At 46.7% G+C, this 23,966-nt stretch overlaps 1 protein-coding gene across 4 annotated transcripts in view; it reads right to left on the minus strand.

Annotated features, from left to right (window-relative positions):
- Positions 1-23,966, minus strand: part of NME7 (NME/NM23 family member 7) — a 118,310-nt gene that overhangs the window by 23,866 nt on the left and 70,478 nt on the right. The window contains exons 11-12 of one of the 4 annotated variants that reach the window (XM_059674149.1): positions 14,320-14,427; positions 947-1,915 (exon numbers count right to left, since the gene is read on the minus strand). The exons of 1 other annotated variant lie outside the window; for it this stretch is intronic. In XM_059674149.1, the coding sequence (XP_059530132.1) occupies positions 1,658-1,915; positions 14,320-14,427 (366 nt within the window). In that variant the 3' untranslated portion in view covers positions 947-1,657. Of the gene's footprint in view, positions 1-946; positions 1,916-14,319; positions 14,428-23,966 lie in introns of those variants that run through there. 2 more of the 4 variants (XM_059674146.1, XM_059674147.1) reach the window with 2 other exon arrangements.

Below are 23,966 nucleotides of genomic sequence, written 5' to 3' on the forward strand. Positions count from 1 at the left end.
CCTGTTCCTACTACACAGACCCGTTCACTCCAGCCAGCAGGTGCAGTCTCTCCCATGTCTTTATTCAAAATCCTCTCTCTTTGCATAGTGCTCAACTTTTCTTACCTTCATTTCATGTCTAGTTAAGTCTCCATATAAGATTTTTCCTAATTGTTGCGGCCTCTCACTTCTCTTTTTTGATCTCTATTTGTATTTATAGGGGGATATAAATTATGGGAATATATTTTAAGAATTAAGAACATGATATAACTAGTCCGACAAAATATTGCTTCATATATATGCGCTTGCCCCTTACAGCTTTGGGTCCCCCGGAAACAGAAGGAACTCAGTGTGCATCTGTGGCAGTAACAACGAGGAATTTCAGGATGTGAGGACTCAGACTTGCACTTGCCCAGGAGGCTGAAATAGAGCAAGATGGTAATCTAAGCTTCTACCTTAGAAAGCCAGAAAAGATGAGCAAATTAAATCCAAATTAAACAGGAGAAAAGAAATAATAAAAACTAAAGAAGAAATCAATAAAATTTAAAACAGGAAAACCACAGAGAAAAATCACTAAAAGTTGGTTCTTGGAAAAGATCCATAAAACTGAGGAGCCTCTAGCCAGGTCAACTAAGAAATAAAGAGACAGAACAAAAATTACTAATATCAGAAATGAAAGGGGGGACATCACTACAGATCCCATGGAAATCAAAGGATAATAAAAGAATGTTATGAAAACTCTATGCCCACAATTCTGACAACCTAGATCAGTGGTCGGCAAACTGCGCCTCGCGAGCCACATGCGGCTCTTTGGCCCCTTGAGTGTGGCTCTTCCACAAAATACCGACTTCTGCGCATGGGCCACGAAGTTTCAATCGCACTGTATGTGCGCGCCCGCACGTGGTATTTTGTGGAAGAACCACACTCAAGGGGCCAAAGAGCCGCATGTGGCTCGCGAGCTGCAGTTTGCCAACCACTGACCTAGGTGAAATGGATTGATTCCTTTAAAGACACCTGCAAAAGAAGAAAGAGACTATCTTGAACAGGCCTATATCTATTAACAAAATTGAATCAATAATCAATAAACTTCAAAACAGAAAGCACTAGGCTCTGATGAGTGAATTCTGCCAAAACTGGTGAATTCTACCAAACATTTAAGAAATTATACCAATTCTCTACAATCTCCTTCAGAAGACAGAAGCTCATTCGATGAGGCCAGCCTTATGCTAATATTCAAACCTGATGGACACTACAGGAAACTACACAACGTCTCTCATGGAAATAGATGCAAACATCCCCAACCAAGTATTAGCAAATAAGACCAAGCAGCTGTTCACACCTCAATGCTGCAAAGCACACCCATCAGTAAACAGGGAACTTCACTGACTGCATCAGACCATACACAGAACTTGGCTCCCTAATTTACTTCCTCTTGGTGGGGAGAAAAGGGACCTTATAAACTAGGGGTTCACAACATAAGGATTTATATTTAATTGCACCCTAGTGCATTCCCTTAGAAGCAAATCAACCTCTAAGGTTAATGAAAGGTTACATAGTAAATTAAGTGTTGACCTTAAGTGATACCTGTCCTCCTGCTACTAATATACCAACGGCAGCACAACCAACATCTCAATTTCCATTCCATCCGCCTTCTGTTTGGTAGCTGGAAAGCTACAAACTATATTTCCCAAACTCCCTGGCAGCTAAGGGTCTTGCTACAAATCAGGCTCCACCAATAGATGGCTTCGTGTGAAATTGGAAGAGAGAGGCAAGACAAGGCCATCTTCTTAGGCTGTGGCTGCTGGCCAGTGAGGTGGAGGCCTGTGCTTGCAGTGGCTGGACTCGGCCTTCCCTGACTCGTCTTCAGGTTTGTGGCTGTGAGAGACAGGTGAGTCAGCACTTGTGGCTGCAGTGGCACCAAGACTGCAGCCTGAACCTGGATCAAAGGACAGTGATTGGCATGAGATCAGGGTCCCTGTGGCACCCCTGCCCTTCTCTGGTCTCCTCTATAGGAAACCCCTTTCTTATTGAAATCCCTCGAGGGTCTGTTTTCTATCCTGAGCTCTGCTGATTTAGTCCTTTATACAGGTCGTCTCATCCAGTGCTTAGTGTGAAATGCTTTCCTTCCTTCCTTCCCTCCCTCCCTCCCTCCCTCCCTCCCTCCCTCCCTCCCTTCCTCCCTCCCTTCCTTCCTTTTCTTTCTTTCTTTCTTTCGTCTTTTTCTAATCCTCACTGAGGATATTTTTTCCACTGATTTTTAGAGAGAATGGAAGGGAGAGGGAGAGACAGAGAGAAACACCAATGGGAGAGAGACACATTGATTGGTTGCCACCCGCATCCCCCAACCAGGGCCGGGGCCGGGGCCGGGGCCGGGAAGCCTGCAACCCAGGTATGTGCCCTTGACCAGAATTTAACCTGGGACTTTTCAGTCTGCAGCCGATGCTCTATCCCAGCCGTGGGCAAACTACGGCCCGCGGGCCGGATTAATCCGGCCCGTTTGAAATGAATAAAACTAAAAAAAAAAAAAAAAAAGACCGTACCCTTTTATGTAATGATGTTTACTTTGAATTTGTATTAGTTCACACAAACACTCCACCCATGCTTTTGTTCCAGCCCTCCGGTCCAGTTTAAGAACCCATTGTGGCCCTCGAGTCAAAAAGTTTGCCCACCCCTGCTCTATCCACTGAGCCAAACCAGCCAGGGCTGAAATGTCATTATTTCTATTCTGTAAGCGGGCAAAGTGAGTCTGAAGCTGAGGGTAGAGAGGGTGGGGTGAGCTCTGGGACCCACCTCATGCTCTAGGGTTTCGTTAAGGCTGAGGGAAGCCTTCAGGACACAGTAACACGCAAATGCAACTTTAAACTTTTGATTTACCTTTGAACTCAAGTTCAAATCAAGCAGAAGTTATGAAAAGCTCAGCTCATTTCTCTTTCTAGTCGCCACTCTGTCAGCTCATGGACTTTGCACTGCTGGGAACAGGAGTGCTGCTCTTGCAACCTTTCAGCTGAGTCAGAATCAAAGAAGCCAGGCTTCCCCAGGGCGCCATGTCTCAGAAGTTCTCAGCTTCAAGGCTGAGTAAAAAGGTGCTTGCTGTCTTCGAGCAACACATTGTTACAGCCTTCGAGAAAGAATAAGCTGCACCTCTGTTCACAGCCAAAGGAAGCGCCGGCACCCCTGACAGTGATAACAGCCGCCAGTCAGCCGACGCCCAGGCCAGAAAGACGACGCCCTGAGAACCCGGCACCGCAGGGCAGGAGGCCAGACTCCACACACCAGCCCAGTGCCAGGCCAGCCACTCTCCTCTGGGGAAGTAAAGGGTTAAATAGGAATCTGAGTCCCTCAGAGCCTAGCAGCAGAGACAGGGAAGCAGAGACCGTGCCATCGCTGCCGCCGCACGGTGCACAGAACACGCTAATTCTGTGTGGCTCACGGAGGGCACGGGAGAAAGGCTGGGGTGGCCCGTCTCAGGGCATCCGGCCTGGGCTCACTGTGGGGAAGCCTGAGCTGCGAGAAACACAGCGGATTTATAACCAGCCACACACCAAAACCCAGCGCATCGCACCGATGCCCTTTCAGCTTCACACGCAGACATGGTCTGCTTACTCCTTCCCACCGGTCCCCTTCAGTCCACTCTCCACTTCGTGCACAGCAACCAGGAGGCTCTCTCAGAAAGTACGTTCCTGACCGTGTCAGTGCCCAGGGTAACACCCATATTCGTCAGCAGAGGGAAGCTGCCCAGCCTCGGCCTCCCAGGGTCCCCCCACTACGCTCCTGCGCCAGCGCTGTGGTCTGGGGCCTCTCCTCCTTCCCCAGCTGACACGGAACTAATGGCTTCAGGTCTCAGTTCCAATGCCATTCCCCCCAGAACACCTCCCTGACCCCTTCTGGGGTCTATTTAGTTGACAGCCCTTCCTAGTGCACCTCACCCTATCTCACTACACAGCCTGGCGGCGGCTGGAACTGGCCACTGTGATTACCTGGTGACTGTCTGCTTTCCTCTTTAAACCTAGGCTCTGGGTCACCACTGTCCTCAGCGTCGCAGGCCATTTACGAACGACCGCTACGGAGTCTGACATTCTTGGTGAAGAAAGCTGGACCTTCTCCGCGGTGCCTGAGTATGTTTGTTCAGTGAATGAATTTAAGGTTTGGTTTTGGCTACACAGTAAATCCTCACTTAACATGTCAATAGGTTCTGCTACTTGAAGCAAAATGAAGCTAATTGCGCCACAGGCTAATGGATACAAACGAGTTAAGTTCCTAGGCATCCCATCAACGCCATAAGGAACCGACAATGAATAAAATAATATTATTTGAGAACCTGGTGTACACAGCATTTTCCTGGCAGCTTTAATCTTTGAACTGACAGGTCTGTATATTGAATTTCTTATGATGTGAAATAGGGATATGGAAATACTTCACTTCATTCTAATTAACAAACAGTATGGTCATTCACTTAAAAATGCAAGTATTCTGAACAATGTTTGGGTAGTAGAACACTTTGAGATCTAATAAAAGCTTTGGATGTTTTTTCCCAAGGAAGTGAATGTATTCACAACAGTTTTCAAGAGTCTTGGGCAGTTAGTCCACGAATAAATTACAAGCTCCTAGATATGGTACAACACAGTCACTTCATATGATCCTGGCCTACTCTTCCAAGCTCACCTGCCATTCTCCAATATCAGTTTAATTTCTAATACAGTGGGGCCTTGACTTACGAGTGTCCCAACGAACGAGTTTTTTGAGATATGAGCCCTCTCTCGGCCGATTTTTTGCTTTGAGTTGCGAGCTAAAATTCGGGTTACCAGCCAGCTTCAGATACCCCACCGCTAGTTGGCGCAGCGAACGTCAGTGAACGCCACATCAGCCCAGCATCACGTGTCCTTGTAATGGTGAAAACTGATTTGACATACGAGTAATTTGAGTTACGAGCTCCGTCACAGAACGAATTAAACTCGTAAGTCAAGGCCCCACTGTATATCAAATTGCATGTGGTTCCCCAGCGCGCACACGGTTTCCTCGGCCTGGAATGCCATTCCCACCCTTACTTAGGCAGAGCCGGTACCTTCCAGGGGCCTCCCTGACTCCACTCTGCGCTGGGAAGTAGGGACCCAGTGGAGGCTCAACCTCCCAGCACTTTTGTCCTGATGTGAAAGATCTATTTGGTTTACAGCCCTTCCTAGAGAACATCACATCCTGTGAGTTCCCCCTGGTGTCTGGAACAGTGAATGGCACAAACAGGCCTTCGACACCTGCATGTGATCTTGAACTGAGAAGGACCAATGTTAAGGATGGTAGGAGAGCTAGAGCGAAGAGAATCCACAGATACTATCCCCCAGGTGAGAAGGCAGGTTGCAATGCCAGCAAATAAGCAGAGGTCGGCAGTGGATAACTGTCAGCAAAGGCTACTAACACAGGAGACACATAAAGTTATTTTATCCTAAAAAAAAATTGGGCCCAAGATATCAGTGTCACTACGGGTGTCTATTATCAGGGAACAACGGCCTCTTTGTCAGACTCCGAAAGCGCACACTGCGATGCCCTGGAGGGCCCGGCCACCCCGGGCGCCCCTGCACGACGCTTTACGTTCTTGTCCTACGACTAAGCAGCGGATCCGAGCTCTCGGGTGCTGACTGCACCGGAACGGAAAGTTAATGTGTACCAGGCAAGGCGAGAACTTTGCACAGAAACTTATGTTCAATGATGTCCAAGCAAAGGCACTATTTTGCCACCTTAAACCTGCAGTGGTTACTCATTGACGGAGCGGATGACGCGGCTGGTGATCCTGCAGCGTGTGCCAAGGGGGCCCGCAGCGATCACCGAGGCTCACCCCTCACACAGCAGACCATACGCCTGGCGCGTGCGGCCTCTCAGTGGTGGGCGGGTCAGGGAGCTGGACCAGCCCCATGCTGGCTTTACTCACGCTGGAACTCTTCTCTCGTGTCAGGTTCACTCCCTGTCCTACGGGCAGTTAGAGCAGCCAGTGGGTGGGGGTGGGGGAGGCAGGGAACAGATGCTTCCATGGAAGAATGGTACCCCCCCCCCGAGAGATGACATGCCCTCTTCCATTCCAGCCCCCACTCCCACTCAAGCCACCTCAAGTCACCACGGGAACCGAGACAGCACGGATGGACAAGCGAGCAACATGGAGTGAAGGGCGGTGAAAGACAGAAACCACCGGACAAGACCGTGCTCACACAGAGATGGAGGCAGTCCTGTATGTCGATGGGAATTTAAGAACAGAACCTGACTTATGTAGGAAAAGGGTTTTAAAGCCCTTTGGCTGTGGGCACACAGTGCACCCGAGAAGTGGCCTGAGCTACGCGATGAGGTTTGGGAGTGGTCGAGCCTCGGGGAGAGGGAGTACCACGTGAGACACACAGTATCTAACAGTTCCGGAGAAAAGTACCGATGCTGCACACAGCCTCAAATAAAGGAACATCTGCGGCCTTTCAAAGAAATCAGCCATCATTTTCCAAGGCAGAGCTCCCAGCCTACGTCCCCACCATGAGACAGAAATCTGCACGCCGCGTGGACTTGGGCTGCATGGATACGGAGGCAGTCGGTACAAAGTCAGCAAAACCAACGTGCTTATCAATAATCACGTGACCTCACCTGCTGACAGGGCAGAGTCTGCTAGTTGAGAGAGTTCTGAGGAATAAACGATTTTATATTTTTCATCTAAAACTGAGGGGGGCAAGTTCATGAATAAAAGTGGAAGCCAGTGAGGATAAAATATAAGTAAATATCCACACATCCTAACTATTTCTGAGGGAGGCCACCTATTCTGGCTCAACATTCGGTAGCATCCCCGCCCCCCCCCCCCCCCCCGCCCTACACCGTCCCTGCACCCCAAGCTGAATTGTCCTGCTCTCACTCAGCACTGCCCCAGGGCCCTGGAGAAGTAGCCTCGCTAGAGTTCAGATTATAACCCTGGGAGGAGGGGGTAGAGAGAGGGATCGTGATGGTCAGGCTCCTCTCTACTGTGTGACCTGGGAGGGGGGAGGAGGGGGTGGGGGTTGTGGACGGTCTGGGCTCCTCTCTGCTGTGTTCTGCTGTGTGATTCTGGAAAAGTTACTTAACCCTCCATGCCTCAGTTACTGACCCAGAAATAGGGTAATGATATTTACTGCCCTGAAATCACATATGTTAATGTATGCAACCCGTGTAGAACAATGCCTGGCACATGGTAAGTACCCCTAAAGTTAGCCAATATTGACCCCATAAACATACAGAATAATATAAAATTAATAAGCAAATGACATGAAGGAATTAATGTAAACCAATTTCATAGCATAGTTATCTTTTAAACTTGGCCACACACTGTATCAAGTTCCTAACTTGAAGTAAACATGTGTCCAATATAAGATTTAAAAATAGTGCCTACAGTACTTTGGATTTCACTTGTACTTGCATCAAGGAAAGAATGTGTGGCCTGTGCTGCCTAAGACACTGGCAAGATGTAGGCGCTACCTTTATGGCTAAAGGGATGTTCGGGTTAAAGAGGAACAGGAAACAGCCACTGTTAATCACAGTTATTCACAATTATCTCACAGAACACTGCTTGCGCTCGGTGGTAGTGCTGGTATTTGACACCTGGGGCCTGAAGGCCTTTCAGGTTTCACTAAACGCTTTAGCTCACCTGCAAACCTTCTCTATACATTTGTTCTGAACACACCGAGCCTGGCATTTTCCTTCTGTTAGACTAGCCCTGTTTTCTCCTGTTAAGGCTGGGATGTCCATCACTGTCTCATGGGCAGAGAACAGTAGTGGGTTTAGCAACCTTTACTCTAGAACCAAGGGAGTAGCAGCAAAGCTTTATGAATGGGAGGAGGATGGATTTGATCAGGCCGTTGAAGCTGACTTCTGTCCCCTCTGGAAGGACTTTTAGTCGCCAAGAGTTACTTATCAATGCAGCTCATGCTTAGTCATGGGCTGGAAGGTGAGGCAGTGTGCAACCAAAGGCAAGAGTCCAGGTCGAAGTGCAGAGTGCAAAGGCCAGCGCCTCCCTTTCCCAGCGCCAGGGAGAGGAGGGGACCGCCGCCCGGGAGTGGTGGCTGGAGCTTTATCGGATGTGCCAGGTGAAGAGTCACAGCGCCTGGAAGTTCCTTCAGAAACTCCGCGATGATGGGAAATGAGCTCTCATGAGCACGCTTATTTATTTGTTTTAAATAATATTTAACTCAGAGGGGTTACTATTTTAGTTACACATTTCTGTCGATTGCTTGAAGGTCACACTTGGTTATAATAGAAGCTTATGAAATGTAGATTATATAGTTCTGGGATGAGTCAGTGTTACCTTCTTTCTAGTTTGTGCCTTTGGGTTCCTTCATGATTCTTAATCATCTTCATTCAATTATTCAATATTTATTTAAGTCCTTGACAAATACTGACACTCTGAAGTTAACACGTCTGCGCTGGCCACGGCTCCTCCGTCCCCTCGGCCTCCTGGGGAGGCTGCTGCGGCCCCTCCTGCCGCCTCTCCCCTGACTTATCACTCCCCTCCCTGGCTGAGGTCAATGGTCCTTCCTCAGCGCGCCCACCTGCAGACCCTCGCCCGCGTCATCCAGCTCAGAAACAACAGCATCAGGATGCACCTCAACGCCCAAATCCCCCGCATCCTAAGCAACACCCGGAAGGTCCATCCTGTGATCAGCGCCCTCTCCAAGGCTGTTTCAGACCCTCCCCACTGTCGTTATTCACAGCTCCTGGTGTCTGACGTTTGAAAGGGGGATTAGCGATGTGGCGCTCACATCTTATAATACACATTCTCCCCGGGGTCTGGGAGCTCCCGTAACCTCTGCACCAGCATCTGTGCAGCAGAGTGGGCAGTCACAGTGCGGGCAGTCACGGTGTGCGCAGTCACAGTGCGGGCAGTCACTCAGGTGGGTTCTGTAGAATCATACAGGTGTCAGATCAGGTTGGGCTCTGCCATCAAACTTATGAAATACACCCGTATCACAGAGGAAGGTTACGCATTAGCCTCACCACCTTCACTTGGGGATGCGGGTTAATCCTGTCTCCTGTAGGTAATCCTTCACACTCATTAGTCTCTGGGGGTGTCAGCTGTGCCATCCGGAATGCCTCTGGAAGCTCTGCTTTTGGCTATCCACGCGGCAACGTCTTTTCAGGCTACAGAATCCTCCCGGGGTGACTGAATCTTCCCCGAGGTGATCGGGATCCTCCCTGGGTAACAGAATCCTCCCGGGGTGACCGGGAACCTCCCCGATGTCTTAGTGTGTCGGTACAAGGCCTGTGCTGACTCTTCCAGCCTATCTCCTGCCATTTTCTACCTCAGGGTCAAGCCCAGGGCTTACTAAGCTATTTTTAGATCTCTAAGAGAACGCTGCTCTTGTCTTCGTACAAGTTGTTCCTCTTTGACGAGGTACTAGTAAAAATCACAACTCTTCCCTCGAGATAGAAACTAGAACTGAGATAGGTTACAAGTGTGGGTGTGTGTGGAGGCCAGGAGATCCAGGCCGCCAATCTCTTAGTCACTGCACCTGTTCGCTTCTGGTTAATGCAGTACACTGGCACCAGAACCCATGCAGAAACACTTATGCAGCCAAATGCAGATTTGTTTTGATCACCTATATAAACAATGAAATATTTTATGTATTTCTTAACATTTTATATTATAACACAAACATGATATAACCAAGTGACAGAATATTTGAAAAAGATAAACAGATCCATACTTTGGTCACTCCAACAGAGCCATACTTTCGTCATTCCAAAAAATAATGACTATGATGACCACTCCTGGAGATAAGCTCCGGGAGGGCAGGGCTACATGTATCCTGTCTACTGCTGTGCTTTTAATTTTTAAAGAATGTAAATACCTGTCCCTGCTGGTATAGCTCAGCATTTGAGCAAACAGCCAGGAACCAAGAGGCCACCAGTTTGATTCCTGGTCAGGGCACATGCCCAGGTTGCAGGCTCCATCCCCTGTTGGGGTTGTGCATGAGGCAACCAATCGATGTGTTTCTCTCACACTGATTTTCTCTCTGTCTTTCCCTCTCTCTTCCACTCTCTCTAAAAATCAATGGAAAAATATCCTTGGGATAGAATAAAAAAAAATCACATTAAAGTATTCAGAGATTATGGGGCACTGTGTTGGCAACTTAACCCCAATGCTTATTAAAAAAAAAAAGTTTTGTATAGTACTTGCAACTCTTCTGTAAGTTTGAAATTATTCCAAAAGGAAAAAAGTGGGACTCTCTAAGGGTGGGTCTGAGCATCAGATTTTAAAAGTGGCCGAGGTGAGTCTAACATGAACCAAGGCCACTGCTACAGGGAGGTCTCTGTTACCATCATTAAAGAAAAAAGGTTACATACTTCAGCCAGAGTACACGAACCAAAATTTATTTAACCAAACCCTCCCCACTTTGCCTTCAAAAATGATTTACTGAAGAGTTTTCATATGCCAAGCAGGACAGATCCCTCCCTATGGGTGCTCAGTCTTGTGGGAAACACACATGAGGAGACAGGCACTGTAACGATCAATTGCTAGCATTTGTTCAGCAGTGGCTCTGTCTGGGCACCATGCTATCTGACGGCAGGCACTGCTCAGATCTTCATTTACAGGATCGGGAGCCAGATGCAGTGAGATGAGTAAGTGCCGGGGTAGAGCTATGCCGACTGTTGGCTATGCTGCTGGGTTGGAGGGAGCGAGGAGCTATGAGCACACAGGGACCGTTCTCAGCTAGACCCACAGCCACGCACCCTGTTCCGCTGTAATCACCACAACTCCTCCGCAATGACACCATGAAGCCGGCTGTCCCCTGGCAGCCCCACCGCCCTCCTCCTCGGGTTAATTCTGAGGAGTGGAATCTGGGACAAGTTGTAGGGAACAACACGTGGCTTTCAATACCTGTGGCCACGTCACTGGCACCAGCCCCTGAGGAATCCATTTTCCTGGAGCCTCACCGGAAGTGGGCGTTGAGACTTCCAAGTGTTGCCATTGGTAGAAAACTAGTATTTCTTTTATTACTAGTTAAACTAGATCTTTCCCATTGACGCTCTCTTTAAAGCAGAAACTGAAGGTCTTCATAGTCACTACCGACAGTGTCAGGGGACACCGGTGAAATAACACCCCGGCCTGTGTCCTCCCGCAGCCGCTGTCCTTCCTCCCTGTAACCACCAAAGCGGTTGTGTCACAATGAGCGGCTTCCAGAGAAATCCATCTCCAGGTTCCTGCTGAGACCGCCCCCCCGCCCTCCCACCCCGCCCTCTGACACTTACTGTGAGCTCAGTGTGAACAGGGGAAGGGTCAAGTTGCTTTGAAATCCTAGCCCAATGTCAGCAAGGCAAACACTCTGTGTGGTTTGTTATGAGGACAAAATATACATTGAAATCATACTTCCTGGACATTCGGCACAAGCGTGGCTCAGGAAACATCACGAAGGAAAGACTGAGGGGTAAACTGCCCGATTCTTGCCACAGCAACGGGGAGCCCATAGTCCCCGTGCCCCCGACAGCTCCGGCGTATGCCTTTGAGACTGGAACTGCCTTTCAAAAAGGTCCTGGGCTGGGCAGTAAAGGTCGTGGTTACCTACAACTAAAGAATGCTCCCTAAGGAACAGCACGTGTGAGTACCAATGTTCCCGGTCAGAGGCGTGTCTGTGTCACGCTGACCCGCACTTTGAAGGCCTATGAGCAGATAACTCTTCTGGCCTCCATGTGTCGTTGTGCCAAGGCTTGACTTTAAAGCCAAGTCATCTGCAAGGAGCTAATCCCTGACTCAGAGAGCAGTCCTCGGTGTATCAGCGTTTTTGTTCCATTCTATTGATAAGAGAAATGAGGCCTGGAAAGGAAAAGTGACTCAGCGGAGGTCACATCAGCTATAAATCACCAGCCACAGGACAGGAGGCTGTTAGGGCACAACTTCCACTTGCTGTGTTGTTTTTTATATTTGCAATGAAATCTGCTGTGCAGTCAGGTTAGAACGATTTTAATCATTTCGTAAATGGCTTTGTAAACTGCAGGCGGTAACAGTCTAAACTGCATGAGCAGTCACAGGCATACTTGGATAGCATTTGTTAATGGGCATAAATTTCATGATTAATAACGCTTCAGTTTCACTGAACAACACTCTGTAGTCAAACCTAGACTGTAGGTCCTGAGCTCTCAGAAGGTGAAGGGGATAGTCATAAAATAGGTGGGAATTTAAAACCAACACTTAATCCTTTGGGTAATTACAAGGTGACGTTTGTACCATTTTTACATTTTGGGAGTATGGTCAGTATTTCATACCAGGGTTAGATAAGATTTTAGTTCAGATAAGATTTTAGCCAATTTACACCCTGGATTACAGGAGAAAATCTTACTGGAGCTAATGAAGTCATTCTCTACAGCAACAAGAAGAAAAGCTGGCGGGAAGAAAGGTGACAGGCTGTGCCCCAGGCCCACACTAAGAGAAGGCTCCACTGGCATAAGGGAGGCAGGAGGGACAGCCACCTGTGCAGGTGGAGAGGTTGGCCACTACAGACACGTCACTCCCACACTCATCACAAACACAGCAGATGTCAGCCCCAGTCCCCTTGGCATCCTGTGGGGTGGGGTAAAGAACTCGACAGACTCGTGCGAAGTTCACGTGGAGGAATAAGCTTAAGAGAATAACCAAGAAAACTTTCTTAAAGGAGAAACTGCAGTAGTAAAGTAGTATTTTTCTGGCACCGACCAGTGGAATAAAATGGAAAGTTCAGAAACAGGCACAGGTGTGCACGGGCATCAATCAACGAGAAATGGCAATGAAAGGAAGCGCTGGTGAGCAACGTCATCACACTGACTGGATCTCTCCCTCACACCACGTGACCACACAGGTGCCAGGTGCACTGAGCATTTCAATGCAAGAAAATTAAACAAAATGGGGAAGGCTTCTCTACAGATGATTTCAAAGGTAGAAATAAAATAAAAGATTGATAAATTTGACATAAAACAAAAAATACTAAAGTAAGATGTCTTATGGATATCACTTTTCTGTCCTTTATACTACAACTAGAGGCCCAGTGCACGAATTTGTGCACCAGTGGGGTCTCTCAGCCTGGCCTGTGTCCTCTCGTAATCCGGAACCCCTCAAGGGATGTTGGACTGCCAGTTTCGGCCCAATCCCTGCAGGCGGGGATGTAGTAGTGCATGAAGCAGCAGGTGGCCGGGGAGGAGCCTCGAGCCCGGGCTGGGCACCATGCTGCTCCTGCTCATCCCAGACTTGCTGCACCTGCTGCTGCCGCCACTAGTTCGGTAGTGCTACCGTGGAGGCGGGAGAGGCTCGCACTGCTGCAGCTGCGCTTGCCAGCCATGAGCCTGGCGTCTGGTGCCCATCTGTCAGCTGAGTGGCGCTCCTACTGTGGGAGTGCACTGACCACCAGGGGGCAGCTCCTGCATTGTGTGTCTGCCCCCTAGTGGTCAGTGCGCATCATAGCGACCGGTTTCCTGGTCGTTTGGGCATCCCATCCAGTTGTCTGGTCACTTAGGCATAGATATATTCCTTAATTTAGCATTTGTCTTTTCATTGCATTAGTTCCTTTTGACACATAAAATTTTTTTAAACTATAAAAAAGGATATCAATCCTTTCCTTAAAGTTTCTTTGCTTTGGCCAACAAATGACTTTCTTAACCCCAAACCAGACCAATTTTTCTTTATATTTTCTTATAATTCTTTGTTTTTTATTTTATGTTAATTACCACGTTAATCGCCCAGTCAGTCACTGGTGACTGACACTGTATTTTCTGGCTGGAAGACAAAACAGGCTGGGCGCTTAATGTGCTAAACAGATGAGAGGTCAGAGCATGGCTCTGTTCTACATGCACTGTTTGATTTGAGGATGTTACTTAACCCCTCTGAGTCCCAATTTCATTTCCCTGATAAAACAGATATAATACCAACTTATTAGAGTTGCTGTGGGATTCCCAGACGTAATTTACACGGAGCACTTACGATGGCAGAACCCGAGAGAGTCAATGAACGGTGGCTATTTCCGTCAATGCTCTCACATTACATATTAGACTTCTGGATTTCATTGATAGATTTCCATGACTAGCCACTTACGGTGATATTTTCACCTGACTTTAAAACAGGTTTCATACCATTTAATTAATGCTGCAGTTTTTCACTTTTTAAATTACTTTTAAGCCATAATATATGCCAATCAGAAAAATAACAGTTCTTTGAAGGCTATCCAGTCATAAACCGCATCCTACCGCTCAGTCCTTGAAAGCTGCAGCCTGGGGTCATCAGATGACCAGTAACAGTATCACCCAAGAATACTAAGCGGTTCTTACACACCAGGACTGCTGAGGTTATTCGTGAACCTGAGCTATCAGCAGGTGTTTCCGACTCACCTCCAGCAGCCCGTCCTCTGGCAGGTCGGTGCAGTGCACGGCGTTCTGGATCTTGGATTTGCCGAAGACCGCCCGGAGGGTGCCGGGGCGCAGATGCCGGGCAATTTCCTGTTCAACACACATACGCAGATGGGCCAAGTCAGCCAAGTGGTGTTGGTAAGAAAAATGCCAGCAATATAAAACGTTGGAATTATTTGTTTATGGAATACACGAATACATTGAGGGGACTAATTTTTCTCGGAAATAGCACGAATGTATGGAAACTTTTCCTGCTGAAGGGCCTTCAACTAATTTAATTTTTTCCTCTTCTCCTGCTCTCTCTCCTTCTCCCTCTCCCTCTCTCCTACGCACACACACTTTCACACATACACACAGGTTGCACAGATATACATTCTGCTACAGCATTCTTGGACAGGGTGTGGTGCAAACGTACAGTTTTTCTGGAATCCTAGGGCACATGGGTGTTCTATTTTACTAAACACTGCCAACCATTTCATTTCCTTTTTAAAAAATGTATTTTTATTGATTTCAGAGAAGAAGGGAGAGGGAGAGAGAGAGAGAAACACCAACGATGAGAGGGAATCATTGATTGGCTGCCGCCTGCATGCCACCTATAGGGGTTCAAGGCCACAACCCGGGCACGTGCCCTTGGCAGGAATCGAACTCGGAACCCTTCAGTCAGCAGGCCGATGCTCTATTCGCTGAGCCAAACCAGCTAGGGCCCAATCATTTTCTTAAGTGGTTATAACAATTTTCCCTCACCCACCCGAGCACAAGAATTCCCACCACCCACATAAAAGCCAACCTCTGATGCTGGGTGAGTTTAGCGTTGCCATTCTGGTAGGTGTGAATAGCATCATGGCCTTGGTCCATCTTTCCCTGGTTACTAAAGAAGCTGAGTGTCTTTCATATACTTCCTCTTCTGTAAAGTGCCCATTCTTGTCTTTCTCCATTCCTCTATTAGGTTATTTTTTTCTTTTGAATGTTATTCTTACTATATTCTAACTTCTATTTTTTATCAGTTATATATGATGCGAATATCTTTTCCTAGTATGTAGCTTGCCTTTGAGTTTTTAAGTATGTTTTCTGATGAACAGAAATAATTTTAATGAAATTAAATCGTGCCGAGACTGCTGAGCAGCAGTGAGGCCTCTTGTGGTCAGTGGTCATGGAGGTGAGGGGTCACTCAGGTTGTCTGGGTTCCCAAGCCACGTTTCCTGGTACAGTGTATTGTGTTTAGATGACTGGTAGTGATGAAGCATAAAGATATAGAATAGCAAGTGTTCACAGCTGCTGTTAAAATTCAGGCTTTCATTTTGGATAATTTTTTTAGGGAAATGCATTGATACTTTGATTTTACAGTAATACTTTGTGATTACTGTAAAATATTAGCTATGCCTAGGAAAGTAAAAAATACTGCAATACTAAAAGTGAAAGCTCACTGGATCCCCACAGACCATGTCCCCTCCATCTCCTGGACTCCTGCTCCTCCCTCTCCTTGGACTCTGTAGTGAAAACCATCCTCAGGCCCAGGCGCCAACCACCCTTGATGAAGCCAAAACGAGTGTCAGACACATAAAAGCAACACAAAGTACCAGCATGTGATTTTCATTGAATACCACAAATAACTGTTTAGAACTGAGCACAGCGTGCGTGAGGGGTTTAAACAATTTTCCAAGCTCCACAAAATCACCCCCATATTCACTCCCCACATCCACCTGCCTGCTCAACCCCAACCCGTCGAATGCTTGGTCAGTGCCCAGCTCATCACAAGCACTAAACATTCAGCTCAGGTAGTCCTGCAGTGGGAGGAAGCGTTCTGCTTGAAGAATGACCTCTACATCTGAGAGGTGGAAAAATGCACTAAGTAGAACGTGATTAGCAAAATGCTGAAAACAAGGAAGAGCAAGTGTATGTAATTATTCTATTGCTGTGTGCATTAAAAAGAACATTATTGATTATTGAGTAACTAGAGGCCCGGTGCATGAAATTCGTGCACGGGGAGGGTATGTGTGTGTGTCCCTCAGCCCAGCCTGCACCCTCTCTAATCTGGGACCCCTCAAGGGATGTCCGACTGCCCGTTAGGCCCGATCCTGGTGGGCAGTCAGACATCCCTCTCACAATCCAGGACTGCTGGTTCCCAACCGCTTGCCTGCCTGCCTGCCTGATCACCCCCTAACCACTCCCCTACCAGTCTGGTCGCCCCCAACTGCTCTCCCCTGCTGGCCATCTTGTGGTGGCCATCTTGGACCACATGGTGGGGACCATCTTGTGTGTTGGATGGTCAATTTGCATATTACCTCTTTATTATATAGCATATAGGATGGGTCTATTCAACTGATAAAATATATTATAAAGCCATTCTGTTTCAGTTCTCCACAATATGGGAGAGATATGCAAGAATAAAATCACCTTTCACTTAAGAAATGAATTAAATTGATCCCTAGCTACTGTGGCTCAGTGGGTTAGAGCGTTGCCCGAGGACTGAAGGGTTATGGGTTCAATTCCATTCAAGAGCATGTTCCGTGTTGCAGACTTGATTTCTGGCCCTGGTCAGGGCACATGCGGGAGGCAACCAATTAATGTGTGTCTCTCTCATCGATGTTTCTCTCTCTGTGTCTCTCCCCCTCCCTTCTATTCTCTCTAAAAATCAAAGGAAAAAATATCCTCGGGTGAGGATTAACAAAAAAATTAAAAAATAAGAAATAAATGAATTAAAATGGGAAGGATTCATGAAATGTACTAATTATAGAACTTTAAGAAAGACAACTTGGTGATCAACTATTGAGTATATTCATTAAATGAGTGGCACATGGTGGATAATCACACCTATAATTAGTCTAATTTGGGGCAAATTCTAAGTAAAAGAAAGAAAGGCTTCCCTAATCTATAGGGTAACCATAACCACAGTGATATAGATAAGTGGGTGAATATTAAGAGAGGAACTAGCATAGCTCCTGTCTGGGCCACCCTAGGACAGCTGTGAAGCAAAGAAACAAAACAAAAAGTCGTGTTATAATCACTGCCCTCATCCCACAGGCAACGAGGGTAATAGAACATAATATGAAAGGCCAAGGAAGCAGCTGCCACCATTAAAACAGCACAGAGCCACGCTGGTTCTCGCACTAGGAGCCCAGCACTATTAACAGTCCTCTCCCGGGCCCCTCGGGAACCTCAGCAATATCTCACCAAAGCTCACGTGCAAACAGCTTTCCGTTTGCATGCAGCTGTGAGTTAACTGAGACAGTTGCAGTTTACATTCCTGGAGATAAGCAGTATCAGACTAATTCACGACTAAAACAAGATAAGGAAACACTGGGAGGAACTGGTAGCAGGAAGGGAATCTGAGAAGAGGTGGAAAGGCTCCTTTGTGTCAGTCCGAGGATCCTCTCCCACCCAGGGAGGACTCGGGGAGGAAAAGGAGCTCAGCTGCCGGTGGCCCAGGGTGGCCCAGGCTCACTGAATGAGCCAGCAGGGAGCCCACAGTGAAGGCCCTTCACAAAGGCCACCTGCTTGCATAGGAGGAGCCACTGAAGCATCTGACGTCTCAGCACTTAGCACTCCGGAGCCACCATCCCTTATTCTTTCCTCTGCCCATGCGGCACCGCAGGCCAGGCCGGGCCAGGCTCTCCTCCTGACGGTGGCTCCCCCAGGGCTCCCTGGGGCTCTGTCTCACCTCTGGCTCTCCCTGGGCAACCTCATAAATGGTGCTGGGAACTAGGGCAACAGTTTTGTTTTGTTTTGTTTTGTTGGGTCTCGGTTCTCTTCCATAATTTTCCTTATTGTTTGTTTGCTTTTCAGGGGTTGGGATAATAAATAAATGATTTCAGTAATTAGAAAGAAAACAATAAAAATTACATTAAATGTTTTATTTCACGCCTCAAGAACAGAGATGTCTTCCAGTTTTATTACAGAGGCTTCTGTTTTAAAGCCTAAATGTAATGGAGCCCAAGTAGAAACTCCTCACATGCAATCTCACCTGATCTGCAGCTACTCAGTGGATAAGCTAAAGTCCGTTGATCAAATAAAGGAATCGGAAAAAAGCAAAACAAAAACAAAAAGGACACCCTACACCTTGCATTAGTCACAGAAATTGATTTACATCTGTGTTTACTTCCTAATGCTGTGTTCATATTGCAGACAAATGAGGCATTTAATCAAATTTAAATATTTTGTCCTGTTTTGAAACAAACAGCATAATTAAGAGACAACTGCTGAAGGTTTGCCAGAGACTTGCAATGTGGCCTGTCAGCGCCCCCTCCTCCGATGAAGAGAGAATTTACACTTCAACAAGATTCCTGCGGTTTCCTATGTTCATGGAAGTTGAAGAAGTTCTGTGTTAGAACACAGGTCCTCTAATTAGCATCTAGACCAGGCAATGAGGGGCATTCATAAAGGATAAATTACACAAGGAACTCATGCCAACTGCCAGTCAGAAGCGCAGAGCATCAAAGGCACAGGGTTGAGGAAAACAGAGCCGCTCTAGGCTGGGCCTTGGTGCTTCTTAAAGACAGAACTTGGAAAAGCAGGGAAACTGGACTACGGTAAACTCACCCCCTCTGCACAAATCCCGTTTTATAAATGTGACAGACCCAGAGCTTTGCCCACTAATATGCATTTTACCTGTTACACTACATCTTACATTTTGGTTTTACTTAGAATGTAGGGAAACCTCTTTTTGAAGCACCCTGAAAGGACTTTTATTAGAAAGAACAGAATCCTATATAATAAAAGCCTAATATGCTAAGTGTCCGGTCGTCCGGTGACCAGTCGACTGTTCAACCAATCAAAGCGCAACATGCTAAGGCTGCTCAACACCTCACTATGACATGCACTGACCACCAGGGGGCAGATGATCTGACCAGTAGGTTAGCTTGCTGCTGGGGTCTGGCCGATAGGGACTGAGCAAGATGGGCCGGGACATGCCCTGGAGCCCTGCCGCAGTCCCTCCCTGGCCCAGCTGTGCATTGGTTGGGTCCTTCGGCCTGGCCTGCGCCCTCTCGCAATCCAGGACCCTTTGGGGGATGCTGGAGAGCCGGTTTCAGCCCAATTTACAGGCTACTCCTCTTGGAAGGGCGCCAGATGCAGGGCTCCTGGCTAGAGGCAGGTAGGAGCTGCAGGCAGCATTGGACTGAGGGTTTCTGCCCGATCTCTGCAGGCTACCCAGAGGGGCCCCACTCGGGCATGAATTCGTGCACTGGGCCTCAGTTTTAAAACAGTATGAATAGTCAATTCCTAGGTTGTATGCACTGAGTTAATATTTTCATTATATTTTAAGTGCTTTCAAAAGCCCCTGCCCACACTTACTACAGAGGAACTGGGATCATTGTCCTGCCATCTCCAGTCACCAATCAAAAGCCAACAAACAAACACGAAAGGGGGCACTTGTCTGCAGGGTCACATTTACGGCCCCGAATGCCTTTCTTGGGCTTTGCCAGTGGTAGGACTGTCTCACCAAGATGTAAATAAAACGCCTCGGAACCGCCTCCCAGGACAGTGGCTCAGGACTGCTCCTGCCACTGCAACTGACCCTGGGTCCAAACCTGGCACCTACTGAGAGTCTGGGAAGGTGGCAGCTCTTTCCTGCCCCAAACGCTAACTTCCCCGGGCCTCGAGAAGGTTTGAAAATACATTCCTCCCGGAGGAGAACCAAGATGGCGGCGATATAGGCAGACGTGTCCCAGGTCGTGTCCCGGAGCAAATGGAGCGAGCAGCTGAAGCTAGTAACACTCACACCGAATTGGCGAAATTGCTCAACTAGTGAGAGGGTTTACAGCCGGGAAGAGCAGAACTCCCCTGGTAAGGTAAAAAAAAAACAGGGATTTGGGCAGGAAAGTTTGCCAGACCTCTGAGCCCAGAGAGTCGGAGGGAGACCGCGTGGCAGACAGCCGCGTCCCCTGGGACAGGCACAGCCCCTGACGGGGGAAAGGAGAACCGCGGGATTCCTGGCGCCGCCAGGGAAATTGAGAGCTGGGTTCTGTGACCGCGGAGGACTGAGCCTAAAGGGGGCAGCCTGAAGAGCTGACCTGACCATGCAGTCCCGGTAAGAGAAGAAGCTTACAGAAACCAAGCCTTCCCCGTTTCCGCGGCCGGCATTTGTTTGTTTGTTTTCACTGAACCCTGTTCATGGGACATTTCGGATACAGACACTCACCTGTGCTGAAGAGAGGGAGAGTGTGCTGAGGAGTGGAATCTGGGGAGAGACTGGGGAAAGAGGGGGAGCCGGGAGAGGTGGTAGTGAATTGAGTGCTGAGACACCCCAGAGCCCGGGACTGGGGCAGCCACCCGCTCCTGAGAGGGAGTCTCCTCCCCCCAGCCCCCAGGCAAGGAGCACAGCCACACCCAGATTCCACCCTGTACGAGATCAAGGATTAAGATAACCTGATCAGTCCCTGGGAGTTAACAGGGTCTGGCCTATAGGGGGATTTTCAATCCCAGCAACAACATAGCGCTGGTAACTAACTATTACGCAGTCAGCTCTGGGCAGTGAACTTCCACTGGACAGAGAGGCCCTATAGCCTCAGAGGCCAACCCCAGAACACTGCCACCCAGAGGCTGACCCACAAACTGACTCTTTGCTAAACACAAAATAAGGCAGTCTGGGAAATAAATGCGGCCTGCTTTAAAATAAGGACTGTGGTTTACAACACAGAGGAACAGTATATAGCAGGGAAACTCAACACTCTCCTGAATACCTGGAAGGTCTAAGGCAAGCCACACTGAAGAATAGAAGAACCGAAGGACCTTCACTACTGCAATTTTTTTTCTTTTTTCACTTTTTAACTAAGAAACCAATTTTTTTTTCATTCTTTTTTTTTCTTTCTTTTCTTCTTTTTCCATCACCTGATTTTACCCTTTTAATTACTACCTTCTTATTTTTAACCAGTATTATTACTGCTACCATTTTACCATTTTTTTAAAGTGCCATTTTATTTTTTCTTTATTTTATTTTGGGATTGGTGTTCACCATTCTATTTTCATTGTTATATTATTGGTTGTTTCTAGTTTGCACTCATATCCAGGGAGCTGTTGCTGGAATTTGTTGGGATTAATGGCTGTTCTATAGGAGTATTCTCCTCATATAAAAAGTCTCTTCCCTCTTCCACTTCATTCTCTCTTTTCGCTCTTTTTTTTTTTTTTCTTTTCTTTTCTCGCTTTTATTTTCCCCCTTCCTTTTTCCCAATTTCATTTTTGCACTCCCTTTTTTTGGTCCCTACTTTTCTTTTCCTTTTTCTCTTTTATCTTTTTCTCTTCCTTCTTCCTTATCCCCTAATTCTCTTAATTCAGGTGGTCACCTTTAATTGGGGTTATTAATATCGTGAATATATTTGTGTATAGTGCCTGGTACGTGGTGCCTTGTTGTGTTGTATTTTGTGCCTTTAAATCAACGCAGCAGATCCAAGCAACAGCAACCTCCTGAGCACCTCATCCTCTGCTGAGGAACAGCAGCTGTACGTGAAACCTCGCCCCACCAGCCGGAAGAGCCACCGCAGCTGTGAACAGCACCCACCAGAGGAGCTGCTGCCAACTGGAGAGCAGCTGCTACCGCAACCGCCCGAAGAGCAACCACAGACCAAGGAGTCACTGCCACGAAGGGAGCAACCACTGAACAACTCAACGTCTAGATATGTCAGTGAGATCAAACATGGGTAGACAAAGAAACCCCCAAAGGAAAGAGAAGGAGGACTCTCCAGAAAAGCAGCTAAGTAATACAGAGGCATGCAACATGACAGATAAAGAATTCAGACTAAGGATCCTAGAGTGCATAAACCGGATGGAGGAAAAAATCGACAACCTCTGCAAGAAGCAAGAAGAAACAGATGAAAAAATCGATAACATATGGAAGAAGCTAGAAGAAACAGATGAAAAAATCGATAACATATGGAAGAAGCTAGAAGAAACAGATGAAAAAATCAACAACCTAAGTAAGACCCAAGAAGAAATGAAGAGTGATATAGCTGCAATGAAAAACTCCATTGAAAGTATCAACAGTAGACTAGGAGAAGCGGAGGACCGAATTAGTGAATTAGAAGACAAGGAAGCAAAACACACCCAAAATGTACTGCAATTGGAGAAAAAAATTAAAAGACAGGAGGAGAGCCTAAGGGAGTTTTGGGACAACATGAAACGAAACAACATACGAATAATAGGAGTACCAGAACAACAGAAAGATGAACAAGGATTAGAAAACCTACTCGAAGAAATAATATCAGAAAACTTTCCTGAGGTGGGGAAGAAAAAAGTCACACAAGCCCAGAGAGTCCCAAACAAGGTGAACCCGAAAAGACCCACACCAAGACACATCATAATCACCATGGCAAATGTTCAGGACAAAGAGAGAATCTTACAGGCTGCAAGAGAGAGACGGAAAGTTACATACAAGGGATCTCCCATTAGATTGTCAAATGACTTCTCAACAGAAACACATCAGGCCAGAAAAGAATGGACTGAAATTTACAAAGTGATGCAAAGCAAAGGACTGAATCCAAGAATACTCTATTCAGCAAGGCTATCATTCAAACTTGAAGGGGAAATAAGAAGCTTCACAGACAAAAAAAGACTAAGGGAGTTTGTCACCACCAAGCCAGCAATGCAAGGAATGCTAAAGGGACTGGTATAAAAATAAGAAATAAAAAGCTCAGAAAGAAAACAGCCACACAAAAAAAGAAATGGCTACAAACAAGTACCTTTCAATAATAACTTTAAACGTAAATGGACTAAATGCTCCAACCAAAAGACATCGAGTGGCTGAATGGATAAAAAAACATGACCCATACATCTGCTGTCTACAAGAAACCCACCTCATGAGAAGGGACTCACACAGACTGAAAGTGAAAGGATGGAAAAATATCTTTCAGGCAAATGGAAAGGAAAAGAAAGCTGGGGTAGCAATACTTATATCGGACAAAATAGACCTCAAAGTGAAGGCCTTAACAAGAGATAAGGAAGGCCACTTCATAATACTAAAGGGATCAATACAACAAGAAGATATAACCCTGGTAAACATATATGCACCCAATGTAGGAGCACCCAAATTCATAAAAAAACTCCTGGAAAATATCAAAGGAGAGATCGACAACAATACAATCATAGTAGGGGACTTTAATACACCATTGACAGCACTGGATAAGTCCTATAGACAAACAATCAGCAAAGATACAGCAATCCTAAATGACTCACTAGATCAGATGGACTTAATAGACATCTTCAGAACACTTCACCCCAAAGCCAGAGAATATACGTTCTTCTCAGGTGCTCATGGGACATATTCAAAAATAGACCACATATTGGGTCACAAGCAAAGTATCCCCAAATTCAAGAAGATTTAAATCATAAAAAGCATCTTCGCAGACCACGATGGCATAATATTAGAAATAAACTACAATAAAAACAACCCAAAATACTCAAACACCTGGAAGCTGAATAGCATGCTATTAAATATTGATTGGGTTACCAATGAGATCAAAGAAGAAATTAAAAACATCCTGGAAACTAATGACAATGAAAACACAACAATCCAAAACCTATGGGACACATTGAAAGCAGTCCTGAGAGGGAAGTTTATAGCTCTACAGGCCTATCTCAAAAAACAAGAAAAAATGGTAGTAAATCATCTAACTCTACAACTCAAAAAATTAGAAAGAGAG

This window comes from Myotis daubentonii, chromosome 18, assembly GCF_963259705.1.
Source record: "Myotis daubentonii chromosome 18, mMyoDau2.1, whole genome shotgun sequence".
In the NCBI taxonomy this organism is placed as follows: domain Eukaryota; kingdom Metazoa; phylum Chordata; class Mammalia; order Chiroptera; family Vespertilionidae; genus Myotis; species Myotis daubentonii.